The sequence below is a fragment of the Cottoperca gobio genome, chromosome 13 (genome assembly GCF_900634415.1).
Source record: "Cottoperca gobio chromosome 13, fCotGob3.1, whole genome shotgun sequence".
Taxonomy (NCBI): Eukaryota; Metazoa; Chordata; class Actinopteri; order Perciformes; family Bovichtidae; genus Cottoperca; species Cottoperca gobio.
In genome coordinates this window covers 7,129,762-7,143,015 of record NC_041367.1, presented here as the reverse complement: position 1 = coordinate 7,143,015, position 13,254 = coordinate 7,129,762, and the positions used below count along the sequence as shown (strand labels likewise).

Below are 13,254 nucleotides of genomic sequence, written 5' to 3'. Positions count from 1 at the left end.
GTGCATGAATGCACGCAGGGAAAGACCCAGGTCATGTTATACAGGCATCATTGGAAAGGGACGTGAGGCGGTCCGCATATTGATCCGCACCATTATCAACACAGAGAACAGAATCTACATTGCAATTAATAATTCTGCTCATAACCGCCCATCTATGTTGCCTCAGCATCTATCAGCCTTATCACAACCATGAAGGCTGACGGGCTGAAATGACTCTCAGACTGTAACTGAGAGCCTATTTTCCACAGAAAGCACAGATTATCTTCCATTCCATGAATAACAGGGCATTTGGTGATGCAGGTAAGCCCAGTGGGATGATGCCGTCTCTAAAGAGCCCATTAAAAAGCATGAAAACATAGAGCTTCAGGTTATTTGCAATGTGTGACCTCAGAGCACCGGGCTTCTGTTCCTGAGGGCAGAGGTGCAGGGCGGCAGCTGGTTAAAGAAACACACACATATGCTGAAGGCCGGGCACTCTTAGACTCTCAGGCCCACACCCCTATGGCAGGTTTACGGGCCTCTTCTAATAGGACGGCTTTTCTGCAGCCTCGTGTGAAGGAGCCTCGGCCCTAAAGCTCAACTTCCTGCAGGAACGGTGATGTCATGACGACACATTATAAAAGGAACATCTGTGCAGCTCAGCGAGGCTCCTCAGCCCACTTGCTCATTGCTCCCCAGCATTGAGCACACGTGAACATCACAGAGTCTGTGTGTGTTTTCCTGAAGGACTTGATGATGGCTTGTGTTGTGATCTGACACCAATTAATTAAACCACAACAGTAAAACTCCTGCAGCAAACACACTGTTGGCAGTCTGACTGACAACTGCCAGCTCAATTTGTTAAATTTGTTCAAGGAATCTTTAGATGTGCATCGTTAAAGATTTTACCGAAGTTATGTGGAGGGAAACATAGGTATGTCAATCCTCTGTACATACATGTGCTTTAGAAATGTATGTACAGTTTATCAGTATCAAAATACACTGGTTTATAACCAAAATAATGATTTTATTGTAGCCCAAATAATGCATTTCTGTTTACTTACACGTGGAGCTGCACGTTCTCTGGTAATAAACAAATTCTTAATGAGTTCTGTTAATATTTAATCCTCCATCCTTTATAAAACTCTGTTGATTGACAGATTTTAAATATTCTGACATTTACAAAAACGTGTTGCAACTTAAAGCAACAATGTCACATTCAGTATCATCAGCATAAAAATGCAATAAGGCATCCCCGTGACATAGCGGACGTTTGTCTTTTCTCTGTTTCCTGACACTTGGAAACATTGTAAGTGTTTTGTAAGAAATCAGGACGGGCCTTTTTTTTTAGACATGTGCATGTGGAAATGCAACAGGTACTATACATCTATAGCAGACCCTAATAGGTAAACTCTACTACTGGGGCCACTGTGGGAAAATACAACATATCAGTATCAGCATTCACTGCAATGACGCTGTGAAAAATGGCAACATCATGCAACTCTGAAGAAAACAGGTAAAACTTTCATGCAAACAAGTTCCTCAAAACTCTTGAATTGATCAAGTATCACCGACTTATACGCAGTGTGGGACTGTAGAGTCTGCTTGCGTCTATCTGGACTTTGTTTTCATACCACTGTGTCTCGCTACATGCCAAACAGCCAAAACATAGCGGCAGAAAGAAGGCGGCAATCAACCAAGGAGAAATGCCTCGAGGAGTTCTGTTACATTCACAATACGATTTCTCAAAAAACATTAAGAGATTTGTCTCAATTAACCTGTAAAGTGCAACTGAAGAGATGTTCCACCACTACACCTATGCCATGTCTGCACTACATGACCCCACTGACTTCATGTGGGCAGCTGGGATTTATTTAACAGATCAGAGTAATTTTCCTGTTCCAGTTATCAAATAAAGGGACTGGATTCTTTAACTCTTCATATATTTGCTTCTTTGAACCCTTTATTTTGTTGTTTCTCAGAGTATTTCCTTTAATCCAAACGTCTCAAGAGTCTCCCTTAGATGAGGATCATTGGAAAGCAGACTTTTGGTGGTCTTTTATCAACCACCCTCCCCCACACCTACTATACAAGGGCTAAAAGTACACTCATCCATCCATGTTGGCAGTGGAAGGCCAGTCCTGTTGCTTTGGTTTATGTGCACCTGCTCCAGTACACTGTGGACACTTTAGCCTCTATCGCATCATTCACAGCACTCCGAGTCAAAGGACAATAAAGCCAAGCAAGATTTGAGTTTGTTTAGCTTTCACACACCATTAAATGCTTTGTTTTCTTAACTGTCCCGCTTGTTTTAAACACAATATATCATCTCGCTTGACTTTAAATTCATACCTAGTGTGTCTTTAATTTGCGTAACATGCTGATAGTTACACAAAGACACTCTGTCTTTAAGGTTTGTCTCCAACAGACATCAATACAATCTGTAATTGACATTCATGGCACATTTAAGCTGTGCTTTGCTGAACTTTTTTCCACTAAACATGCAGCTGTAGCCTGAGCCGTGTGAAAAGCAGAATGCTCTGGGCAACAGAGGAGCACATCTCAGACATTTTCATGTCCCCAAAATAGACTCAATTAAAGCTACAAACCTTCACATGTTAATGCCCCATCCAAAACATAAGATACAGTTTTTGTTGCTGTTATTTTACCAGCCTGTATTAACAGACTTTGTGCAGTGTGCGTTAAGAGAAACCTGTAATCTCATTGTATTAATCTGATTATTCCCACAACATTTAAGTGGATTTTTTTTGCTCTTCCATTTAGCGAGGACCCTGTGGACCCACTTCAAGGACTCTGTATCCCACATTGCGTTTAAGACCTTCGTGCCTTCTTCTCCACAACAAAATCCAAACTTCCCACGGCCACATTTAGCTGCAATAATCGTCAAACAAGTCCCTGCTTGCGTTAGAGCATAATTTACATGAAATCGCTCAAACAGCCCATGTGTGTGTGTGTGTGGACTTCTCGGACACCACCCCCACCTCTACCTCCTAAAAACATGCAAAGCCTCGATGTATGTGTTTTTTTTATATTTTTTAATATATAGAGATAACAAAACAAATCAGTTGTTCAGCACTTACGATTTTACTGAGATCCATGATCGTCTCCCAAAAACGATGAGTGGAGATCCTTGGAGCCGGAGAGGAGATCGGCTGTATCCTAACGCGGAGTAATTAGTAACGGGAAAGCGATTGAGGCAACAAATGCATTTGGGAGGAGAAGGGGGGGGGGAGGTGGAGCGGGCCGTTAGCTCAACATGTGTCCCGATTTGGTATTAAAATGCTATCCTTCCTTCCGCGTCCCCTTTTTTTCCCTCTGCGAGCCCTACGTGCTCCCTTATCGGCGAGGACTTCCAGCATCCGACCGCCGAGAAGCCGAAGCTGTCCCGGGGGGAAAACACAAGAGGACTACCGCTGATAAAACCCGCTAATTCAGCCGCACATTAAAACACACCCTGCTTGTATGCATCAGCCCACATGGAGGCTAAGACCTAAGTTAGTAGGCAACCTTTATTTTGCAAATAGCCCGCTCTCTTGTCAGACAATAGTAGCATGGAGCCTGCAGAGAGGGATGGCTTAAACCCCGGTGGTTCCCAAGCTGGGGTCCGGGGACCAACGGGGGTCCTGTAAGAGGGGAGGTGAAGTACAGGAAATGAGAAAACAGCTGCATTTCCACTGTTGCTCCTTTTATTAGGAGGTGGTTTGATTGGGTCACCTGACCTACAGAAGAAGACAAAAGAAGACAAACTACTTTGGCTACTAAAAAACAACATCAAAGCAAATAGCTTCTAAGAGGATGTTGGGGTAATGATGTCAATATTGTCATTCATTAAAGTGCCATTTGCAAGAAAAGGTGTAGACACCCCTCCGCCTCCTCTCCTGCTCAATATGCCACAAACACTACACACTCAAAATATGACGATAACTACGTGGTTATTGTTGTAACCCCAATAAAAAACGTATTGATTTAAAAAACATGACACGACTGCACATGCTTAAATGTTTTAGTAAGCACACATTCGTTTTTTAAAGCCATGAGGCCTGTTTCAGATTTTTGAATGACCTTTTTGGTTTTATTTTCGTGTGTGTGCAGTAATATTATGCTTATAGAAAACACATGAAGCCTTGAAATGAGCATGTTTCAAAGAAGAAAGTGGGGGGGGGGGGGGGGGGAAAGCTCAGCTTCCACCACGAGAGCAATTCTAGGTAACTGATGCCCCCATCTGGTTTCTCTGAGACTGTTAAAGTCTTCCGTCTTTCAAGACACAGATTACAGTTGTGTTAGTGTTTGATGCGAGCCATCAAGCAACAGGTATTTTGTCACAGAAGAAACTTGGACTTGTAGGAAAATGTGTTTCAGGGTTATTGTAATGAATAAATGCACTTATCCACACTTGTTTACCATTATAGCTGCAGTCCTATCCTGGCATTTTTTTTTTTCTTCCAATTTCGTTACAATCCTTACAAATTAAGACACTTATTTATTCAATGATTTAGTTAAATAGACAGTTAGCAAATGTGGACCCACCCACTGACAGAGAATTGGCTGACACTTTTCCTCCCACCTCCTCAACCCCCTTAGAGACATTGTTTTCCTCGTGCAGGTGAAAGTTTATTACCATTACCCACATCATCTGTTCTTTCCCCTGCATGTAACACATGCTGGATGCCTTCACCTACAGTATACCCTGAAGACCTCAGGTGTGGAAACTTGGACCAATGTTCACAAGAGCTCAGTATTGACTATTATTGCTATAATAATATATACTACGTCCTTTAAATCTGTATTTCACAACATATTTCAATATAATGCAGTCCAGTTCAACTATTCAAGACCTCAGTAATAACAATATAGTAAAAAAATTGATCATTATAAGCTCCGTAAAGGTAGAATATGTGGCAGAGATGCTGTACTGGATTGCATTAGATTGTATAGGTGTACCTAATAAAGTGGCCAGAGATGAACATGTTTCAATCATCAGAACTAAACTGATGTGTACTGTATGTGAGAATTGACATATTACAGCAGCTATGAGTAGAAGTAGTAGTAAGTTGATTTATTAAAAGGATAATAATGTTACTTTTATCACGTAGTTCTCACCAGAAACAAGAAGCCCACATGATCCATTTTTAAATCCAGACCACTGTTTTAAAAGGCTTCTCTATACAATCACAGGACGTCAGCTGATCAACCGAGACCAGGCTAGCCACAATAATCAATACGCTACTCATTATACTATCTGGACTGCACTTTATACCTCCAGGCTGCTCAACATAAACAGTCTGTCTCCAAACAATGCTGGCTCTTTTCCACAGAGTCTCTTCACTTCCTGGTACGGCGTGGGCCCTTCGTTGTGAGGGCAGACTCACAGAGCATTTCTCACATACAGCAGTCCCACTCTGTCTCTGCCTGGCTTTTCACTCAGCCAACCACAACCCCTTCCCCTTTTTATAAAAGTCATCTCCCCTCATCACCATCTTTCCATTCCAATAAGTGAAATGTATGCTTTTGTCTGACTTGTGTGGATGAAGTTCCAACTAACTTGCTCATTTACGCTGTGGGCAACTTATCAAACATCAAATATGTCATATCAGTGTTAGACGACTAAGAATTATTTCAGTGGAGGACAGCCCGCCTTAAATAAGTTTTCCCTTTCACTCTGACGTGTTGTATGAATTGACAACAGACCATGTGAGGTGGCCTGATCAGTACAAGTACAATAACTCAATATTATTATTGTTCATCAACTTCTAGTGTAATCATCACCTCTAACGATCATATCATTATAACCTCTGTCGTCCTAATTAAAAAGGTTCTAAGCAAGTTATCAAAACCTAAACACATTTAGCAAAAGTTGTTTCCATAAATGTAAAGTGTCGTCTGTTGTAATGTAGAACAGTAGGACACATGTATTTGCATTGCACATCAGTTTGATTACTTTGTTTGATTATCAAGTGATTTGTCATAACTGATTACAGAGAATATCCATATATCGCTATATTTATTTCAGCCATATAATCCAGCCTTAGTCAGTGCAGAATGTATATACTGTCCCATGTCTGAGGACTGTATTGTATTTGGATGATTATTTAAAAATGAGGCCATTCATGTTGAAGCAGGCTAATTTGCATACCGCACGCTTACACCGATGATGTAGGCTTCACTTTGACTTTTGACCTTTGCTGCATGTGAAACAAAAAGCAACACTCCATCTCCGTCTCTCTCCCTTTGCGCTTTACTGTGCTGTAAAACACAGACGAGAACTCCAAAACAATCTGTAAATCAAAGCCATTGTTAATGCCGCCAGGAACTCATCGGTGCACTTTGTTCCACTTACTGACCTGTCACTCATGTCCAGCTCTATTATTCTACAGCCAGTCAGTGCAATGAGGCCACAAACCACCGCCTGCTGTTTCTGCTGCCTCAGTGCTTTTAATGGTCTCGCTTTCATGCTCGTCTGTGTGTGTACTGCATGTATGTGGACATCCCTCCATAACTTCCCTGCATTTTGAATTGCAGGATGTAAAAGAAGCAAAGGAAGACTGAAGACAATGAGCGATGGAGGGGAGAACAACAAGGCCAAGAGAAAGACAAGTGGAGGAAGAGAGGCAGAGAGACGGGGTGATTAAAAAATTCTTGTCTACGTCCGCCCTGCTGAGTCCTGCTTGGGCCCGAGGGCCCCACTCCTCACCTGAATTCCACAGCTGCCAGGGCACCAAAAGAGGGTGCAGGGCAAGGGGACGAGAGGTGTCCATTAATGCAAGTCTACACATACTGTACACCAATCCCAACCACGGGTACTTGTGCACCAGTGGTTACTTTGGCGGTTGCTACGAGGTATGTTGGAAGATTATGGAGTCATTCATTTATTTGTAATATTTGATATTTCAAAAGTACATTCAAGTTGAGCACACATCGAGTCAGCTGTAACACCTAAACATCATGTGTTACAATTGAGAGTGCACAAAAAGTCATTAGCAGGCTAGTGGAGCAGTTGAAATAGTTTGCTTAAAGTGAAAGATAAACAAATTAAATCATTCTCTTACATAGTGATGCACGATATTGGATTTTAGCCGATATTTTCCAACTCATTTTGGTCGATTGCCGATACCGATTTATATAAATATTATATTCCAGCTAATTGCAAAGAACTTCAAGTCTCTCTTGTAGTGGTTAACATTATTACATTTGTACACATGCTTTATAAACTGTTGCTTGAACTAAATAATATACTCAATTAATTAATTCATTTTAAAAAAGGGAGCCCATTATGTGGATATACAATCCACAATGTGCGAACAAAACACACAAAATAGACCGAGGCTGGAAGGCTGATGAGCCTACAGTACATCCTATAAGTCAGACTCAAGTATGAGAAGTAGCTTTTTCTGTGTGAAAATTAACCTCCACAGTGCAGACATACTTGTTGCACCCACATAGTCAACAATTCAACAATTTAAGTGTCATTTTATTGGCCTGGCATATGGGCAGAAATGTTCAATTTGGGCCAATGGCAATATTTCCTTTTAAAGCCTTTGGCAATGGCGTGGCAATATCATTGTGCATCACTAGCTTAAATAACGGATAAACAGTTGAAATAGCTAGCTAAAAGTAAATGGTTGAAAAGTGCAGCTTCTGCTTCTCCATGCTGTAGCAGCACGAATGCTAAGATGACCAAACCGACCATAATAACAGTTCAAGGAGATTAAACATTGTTAAACACGGCTGTACATTCACAGCAACTGCCAAACACGCCTGTAGTCAAGTACAGATACAAACAGGAAGAGTGTCATCCGTGGGGACAAGTAAAGAAGAAGGAGGAGGCTGGCTGCCAGTCAGTCTAATTTTAAGGCCTTAAGTATGTAACAGAGAGTACGTGACACTCAGGGGCTCCCGCTGCATGCCCCAGCTGAGAAACTGGTGCCCTAGAAGTTTTCCACAACTACTAATTATGGTTCATATGGGTCCAGAGATTACTACCTACACCAGCTTTCAAATGTAAAACCTCTCCCGCCCTCTGACAGCTGGGGGACAGTTTTGAAATCAATGATCGACTTGGCATCTCTCACATTTTAGAGTCTTAAGATAAACATTACAATATACTGTATGTAGTGTTCAGTACTAACTTGCTATTTACTTGTTGGTTTTCTATTGTGAACACAAAACATACAATGACGTTCAAGACAAACATACCAAAGATTAAATCCCCTAAACTAAATTAAAGAGTCAGCTGCTATTATGAGGCGAAACATGTCATTAAAAGCAAGCGGCTGCTATTTTTATAACCCAGTGTGGACACTATGTCAGGGAGGATTTTGAACACACCCTAGTTGTTTACCCAACTCAACTGAGAGATAGGCGAGCACTTCTCAGAATCAGCGTTTTACATAACTATGGCTTTAAAAGTAGGCGACCCTGCTGGCTGCAGTGCACACTGCTCATATTCATAGGCTTGTAACTGTAGAGTATTGAATTCAGGTTGAATGTTGAAAGACATACTGCATGATTTACTCACCCTTTGTCATACTACGGAGAGTCACGTCTCTAGGAGAATTTCTCTACATGCATTGCAAATAGGGTTGTCCTTGACGAAATAAATTCTTAGTCGACTAAAATTTACAGTATAAGATTATGTCTACTGATCGACAGCTCTGTAAAACTCCACAAAGACTCGTGAAAAAGCACCACATTAAATCTTGTGTTTACTAAACCATGCTCATTCGGTATAAAAAAAAGACTAATTCAACAAAGAAAACTTAGTCGACTAAGACCAAAACGACCAATTAGTCAACCAATTGGCTAAGAGGAGGCAGCCCTAATTCCAACTGATAAATACATAAAAAGTTATTCTGCTGCTCTGAGGTTAACACACACACACACACACACACACACACACACACACACACACACACACACACACACACACACACACACACACACACACACACACACACACACACACACACAATAATATGGAAGACCTTCATATTTAACACGGGTTTATTAATATAGACCTTCAGCTTTCACTGAACATTATGGCTAAAAAGTGACGGCTGGAGACAGGCAGACGGACAGATATGCAGACGGACAGGAGGTGAAAGCCAGCCACCCAGCAGATTTAGGGAGCTTTAGAGCACAACAGATCAGATGAGATTATCTCTCGCTGATCCCTGTAAAGTAGACAGCAGATTCATTGATTCTTACACTGCCAGCCACGGCTCTGGATCCCCCAGTCAAAAATCACCCGCAAGAGAAAAAAGGAAGCACAAACAACGAGTCTACAGAAGCAAAACAATATCCTCGATCACACATCACAGAAGAGAAAGTGGTCACCATTAGTATCAACAAAACAGCTCAATGCGTCATGCTGCGGTCTAGTCATGTTGGAACATAACTAATAGCAAATCAAACTTGGGCTTGTTTTATTTTGCATGAGAAGTGTTCACCCTCCTTAGCCGTGAGCTGATCAACTGTAAAGCTCTGTTCTTTGTTTAAATGATCTCAGAGAACTGAATTCATACTCAAACACATGTTAGGGCTGAACAATATTTTATGAATACGATATTGGAGGGAATGATGATGTTTGCATGGTTACTCTCATTTTCATTGAAAAACACCATTGTTTACCCCGAACATGTATTAAGTTGACCGGGTCACCATTGTGCCCTGACACACTTCCAGAGGGTGTGATCTCAGGAGCCTGACAGTGACCTAGTGACCAAATTTGGCTTGCGTTTCTCCCAGCCTCTAATCTATACTGCTACTGTCTCGGATGGGAGATGCGTGGGGTATTGGGGGGAGGGGATGGGTCAAACTGTAGGGCACCATCCAGACACAGAATTGCCAAATACCTACTGTCCAATTTAGCAGTCGCTGTAAACGGGAGAAGCACGTTGCAGCACTACCACGATAGTTTGTGCCGCCTTGATTTATCTGACCTACTTTCTGCCCCTTTTCCCTCCCCTGTGCCTGGTCTGGGGAGAGGGAAGGGGAGACCACCAGGCAGGAAGCAGCAGGCTCCACAGCATAACAGCAGCAGACATACATATGCTCACTGGGAGAGCAAAGTCAGATATAGCTACACAACATTCATTATTCATTAGCAGCCATAACAGAAAACTAAACATAACAAACCAAAAATAAATTGGTCCATATCTCCAGTTTAGATCTCATCATAGTCATACCATCATCACTGATCCTGCATTGACTGTAGGCCTACAGAAGGCACTGACAGCCTGTCATACATGACCGAGCTCCACAAAGCTTCAGCTTGCCTCCCTCTTGTCTGGTTTATTCTGCAGATAGGCTAAACACAGTTATTTGAATTCAAAAGGCCATTGACCTACATTTCAACAGCTCTTTTGTTGTACAGTGGACTCATTGGTATCTCTGCTGATCACAGACAGACATCAGGGAGAGCAACACTGGAATAACTCATAATCTGGAAGGAACATAGAAGTATCAAAACTGGAGGAATTCCATAAATATGTTATAAATGTGGTTACTGTCTGTCATTTATGTGGATCCTAAACTCTAATCCGCACTACAGACACAATCTCACAACGCATAGTTTAATTTATGAGCTGATCGAAAACATCCCGACATGACTATTATCCCCAGCCCAGTTTAGCCAGGACCTTCATCCCACCCTTTCAGGGAAATAATGCAATCATTTCATTAATGTGACCCCTCTCTGCTCCATACCTGCCCTCTCTCAAAGTTTTCTTTCTCCAGCTCCAGGCTGTTGGCCCCTCCAGTCCGTCGGATCACTTTAGGGATAGCGTTGGGTACTTGCTGCATGGAGCTTTTCACTCGATCCATTGTCGTTTTCCACAGCAGCGAGAGAAAAAAAAACTTTCAGCCGATAAACAGGCTAGACTATAAAACAAATAAAATAATAAAAGCTGCACTAACTATGGCGGGCAGCAGTCCATGCTGTGCTGGACTCGTCGCCCCGTTCACTGGATCATTTGGCCTCTCTGTCCACCACCCCAGTCAATGACAGGAGCAGTCTGAGCGGCACCAGTGTTAAATCAGACGGGCTTAGAGGAAGAGGACACTTTAGATTTTCAAAATAAAGTCCCTATAGGAATTTAGAGCGTATCTATGGTTGCTTCCACACGGCTCTCACCATTGAACATTCAGCTAACGGGGCGAACAAGGAAAACAGCAACATGTTAACGTGAGGCGGAACCGGAGGGAGGCCGTAACGTGTCCGCAACAACACCGTGGGTCGGGAGGATAGCATTATATGCCTATGGTTATCAGTGGTAACCGCCGTATGACCGCAGTGCAGAGCAGCTTAGATAAACTACACGCACTAACATGCACGTGCGGCCGGACCGGCTATGTAAACAAAGCACAGATGCACGCAGACTGCAGGGAGTGTGACTTCATGCTCTTGTCAGGAGGACATTACTCCACAATATTTACATAGCAACGATGTGTTTCCTGCTATATTAATGCTCTGAATGCAGAATATAGAACATTTAACTGCTGCAAGATTTTAGTCTGTAAGCATGAAAATTAGGTCCGTCCAATATTTACACGTAAAACAATAAGAATCCATTCAGCACTACTGCCACTAGGTCACTCAAAAAAAAATAATAGATGATTAATGTTCCTTTATTGTTGTATATGGTGTGTGTGTTGTTTTACAGCCGATGCCTGTATCAAAGACCAATTTCCATTTTAATGCAAATCTAATGGACAATAACGTTATCTGATTCGACTTGTTACTAATGAACTCATATGCGTAATGAACTACAATCCGTTAGCACAGGTGACATTTTCAATTTATTTTCAATTTCAGACGATTATTATTGTTAAAGATCAAAATGGTGCATGATGAATTTTACCTAAAAGATTGCAGGGAATATATTTTTTTACAAACACTTGAACTCTTAATGAGGACCAACACAAAAACCAGAAGTGATGTGTGCAACAAATTGCGGGAACTTTACAGAACTAAATATATATCACTCCGTTCTTCAGCAAGCTGCACAAAACACACGACCTCTATGTGCTCTAAGCTTTACGCAAAGTGTCCTCCCAGGAATATGAAGACGCATCTGCTGCTGTTGGTAAGAGGACACACCGTTGCATGCCGATGTGCGTCGAGATTATTTGGATATTTTCTCTGGCAACTGTCATTGACTCCTCCCAGTGTTGTCAGCCACTGGCTGGAGCTGCAGCAGTGCCCGCCCACGCCATCAATAATATGTAGTGATTTTTTTTTTTTTTTTAAGTAAAAAAAAAGACCAAAAAAACAATAGATGTAGAGTTTGCATTTATCACAGTTGGAATTATGCTTGTTGTTGTATGCAGCAACGATTTAATGGGAAATATCTGAAAATCTCTGCCCTTTTGTCTCATAGTAAGATGATGTGGAAAAGGTTTGAATCTATTTAATGTAATATAATTTAATCAGGAGCTTTAATATGAGGAACATGATGAATAATGACTGAGCCATAAAACAAATCCTTAGAAGTTTAAATAAATTGTAAATTGTCCGGTGCCCAACATCACATTTTGCCAATAAGCCCAAAATTCCTAGTCACTGACAATACAGTACTTCATGCCAATAGAGGAAATGAAGAAATGAGTTTCCTTATGGAGTCTTGATTAGTGGTAGTACAACTTGACCAAGTAACAATAAACAATAAACTGGCACTGAACAACAATATTTTTTATAATGGCTTTATAAATAGCAATACCACTGTCTAAATCACAGTTCAATTGGATACGTTTTGGTAAATTAGACCGTTATTTCGTATTCCCTGGAGGATATGCAAGAAATGAATGATTTCCTGTCAGTGATTATTCTTCTAATTAATGAATCAAAACTGCAACTGTCACAACCTTTGCTCTCAGTCTCATGCTTAGGGGGAGTCTGTTTGCTATACATAACTCAAGGCTTCCCTCTGTTGGTCAAACATGGAAACTAGAAGTCAGAATTTACATATAACAAAGCTTGTGTTTCCATACACACAGTAGAAATGGCAAATGCAGTTAAATATATGACAAAAGCAAGAGGACCAGCTGGAAGTTTTTGTTCCAGTGCACAAAAATATAAAATCACAATAAAAAAGAAAGTAAAAAATGAATGAATGAAGAATGAATATAAGCTGCAAACAACAAGATACAATAAAAAGGTACAAACATATAGTGCAATAATAGACATAATATAAACACAAATAGTGTAAATATACTTCGTTACAAGTAAAATTCCTGCATTCAAGTATTAGTATCAAA

General features: G+C 41.2%; 1 protein-coding gene across 3 annotated transcripts in view; it reads right to left on the bottom strand.

Moving 5' to 3' along the window:
- hip1 (huntingtin interacting protein 1) overlaps positions 1–10,982 on the bottom strand; it is a 41,483-nt gene extending 30,501 nt beyond the window's left edge. The window contains exon 1 of one of the 3 annotated variants that reach the window (XM_029445791.1): positions 10,705–10,982. In XM_029445791.1, the coding sequence (XP_029301651.1) occupies positions 10,705–10,821 (117 nt within the window). In that variant the 5' untranslated portion in view covers positions 10,822–10,982. Of the gene's footprint in view, positions 1–3,080; positions 3,509–10,704 lie in introns of those variants that run through there. The other 2 variants (XM_029445792.1, XM_029445793.1) reach the window with 2 other exon arrangements.
- Positions 10,983–13,254: the final 2,272 nt, after the last annotated feature.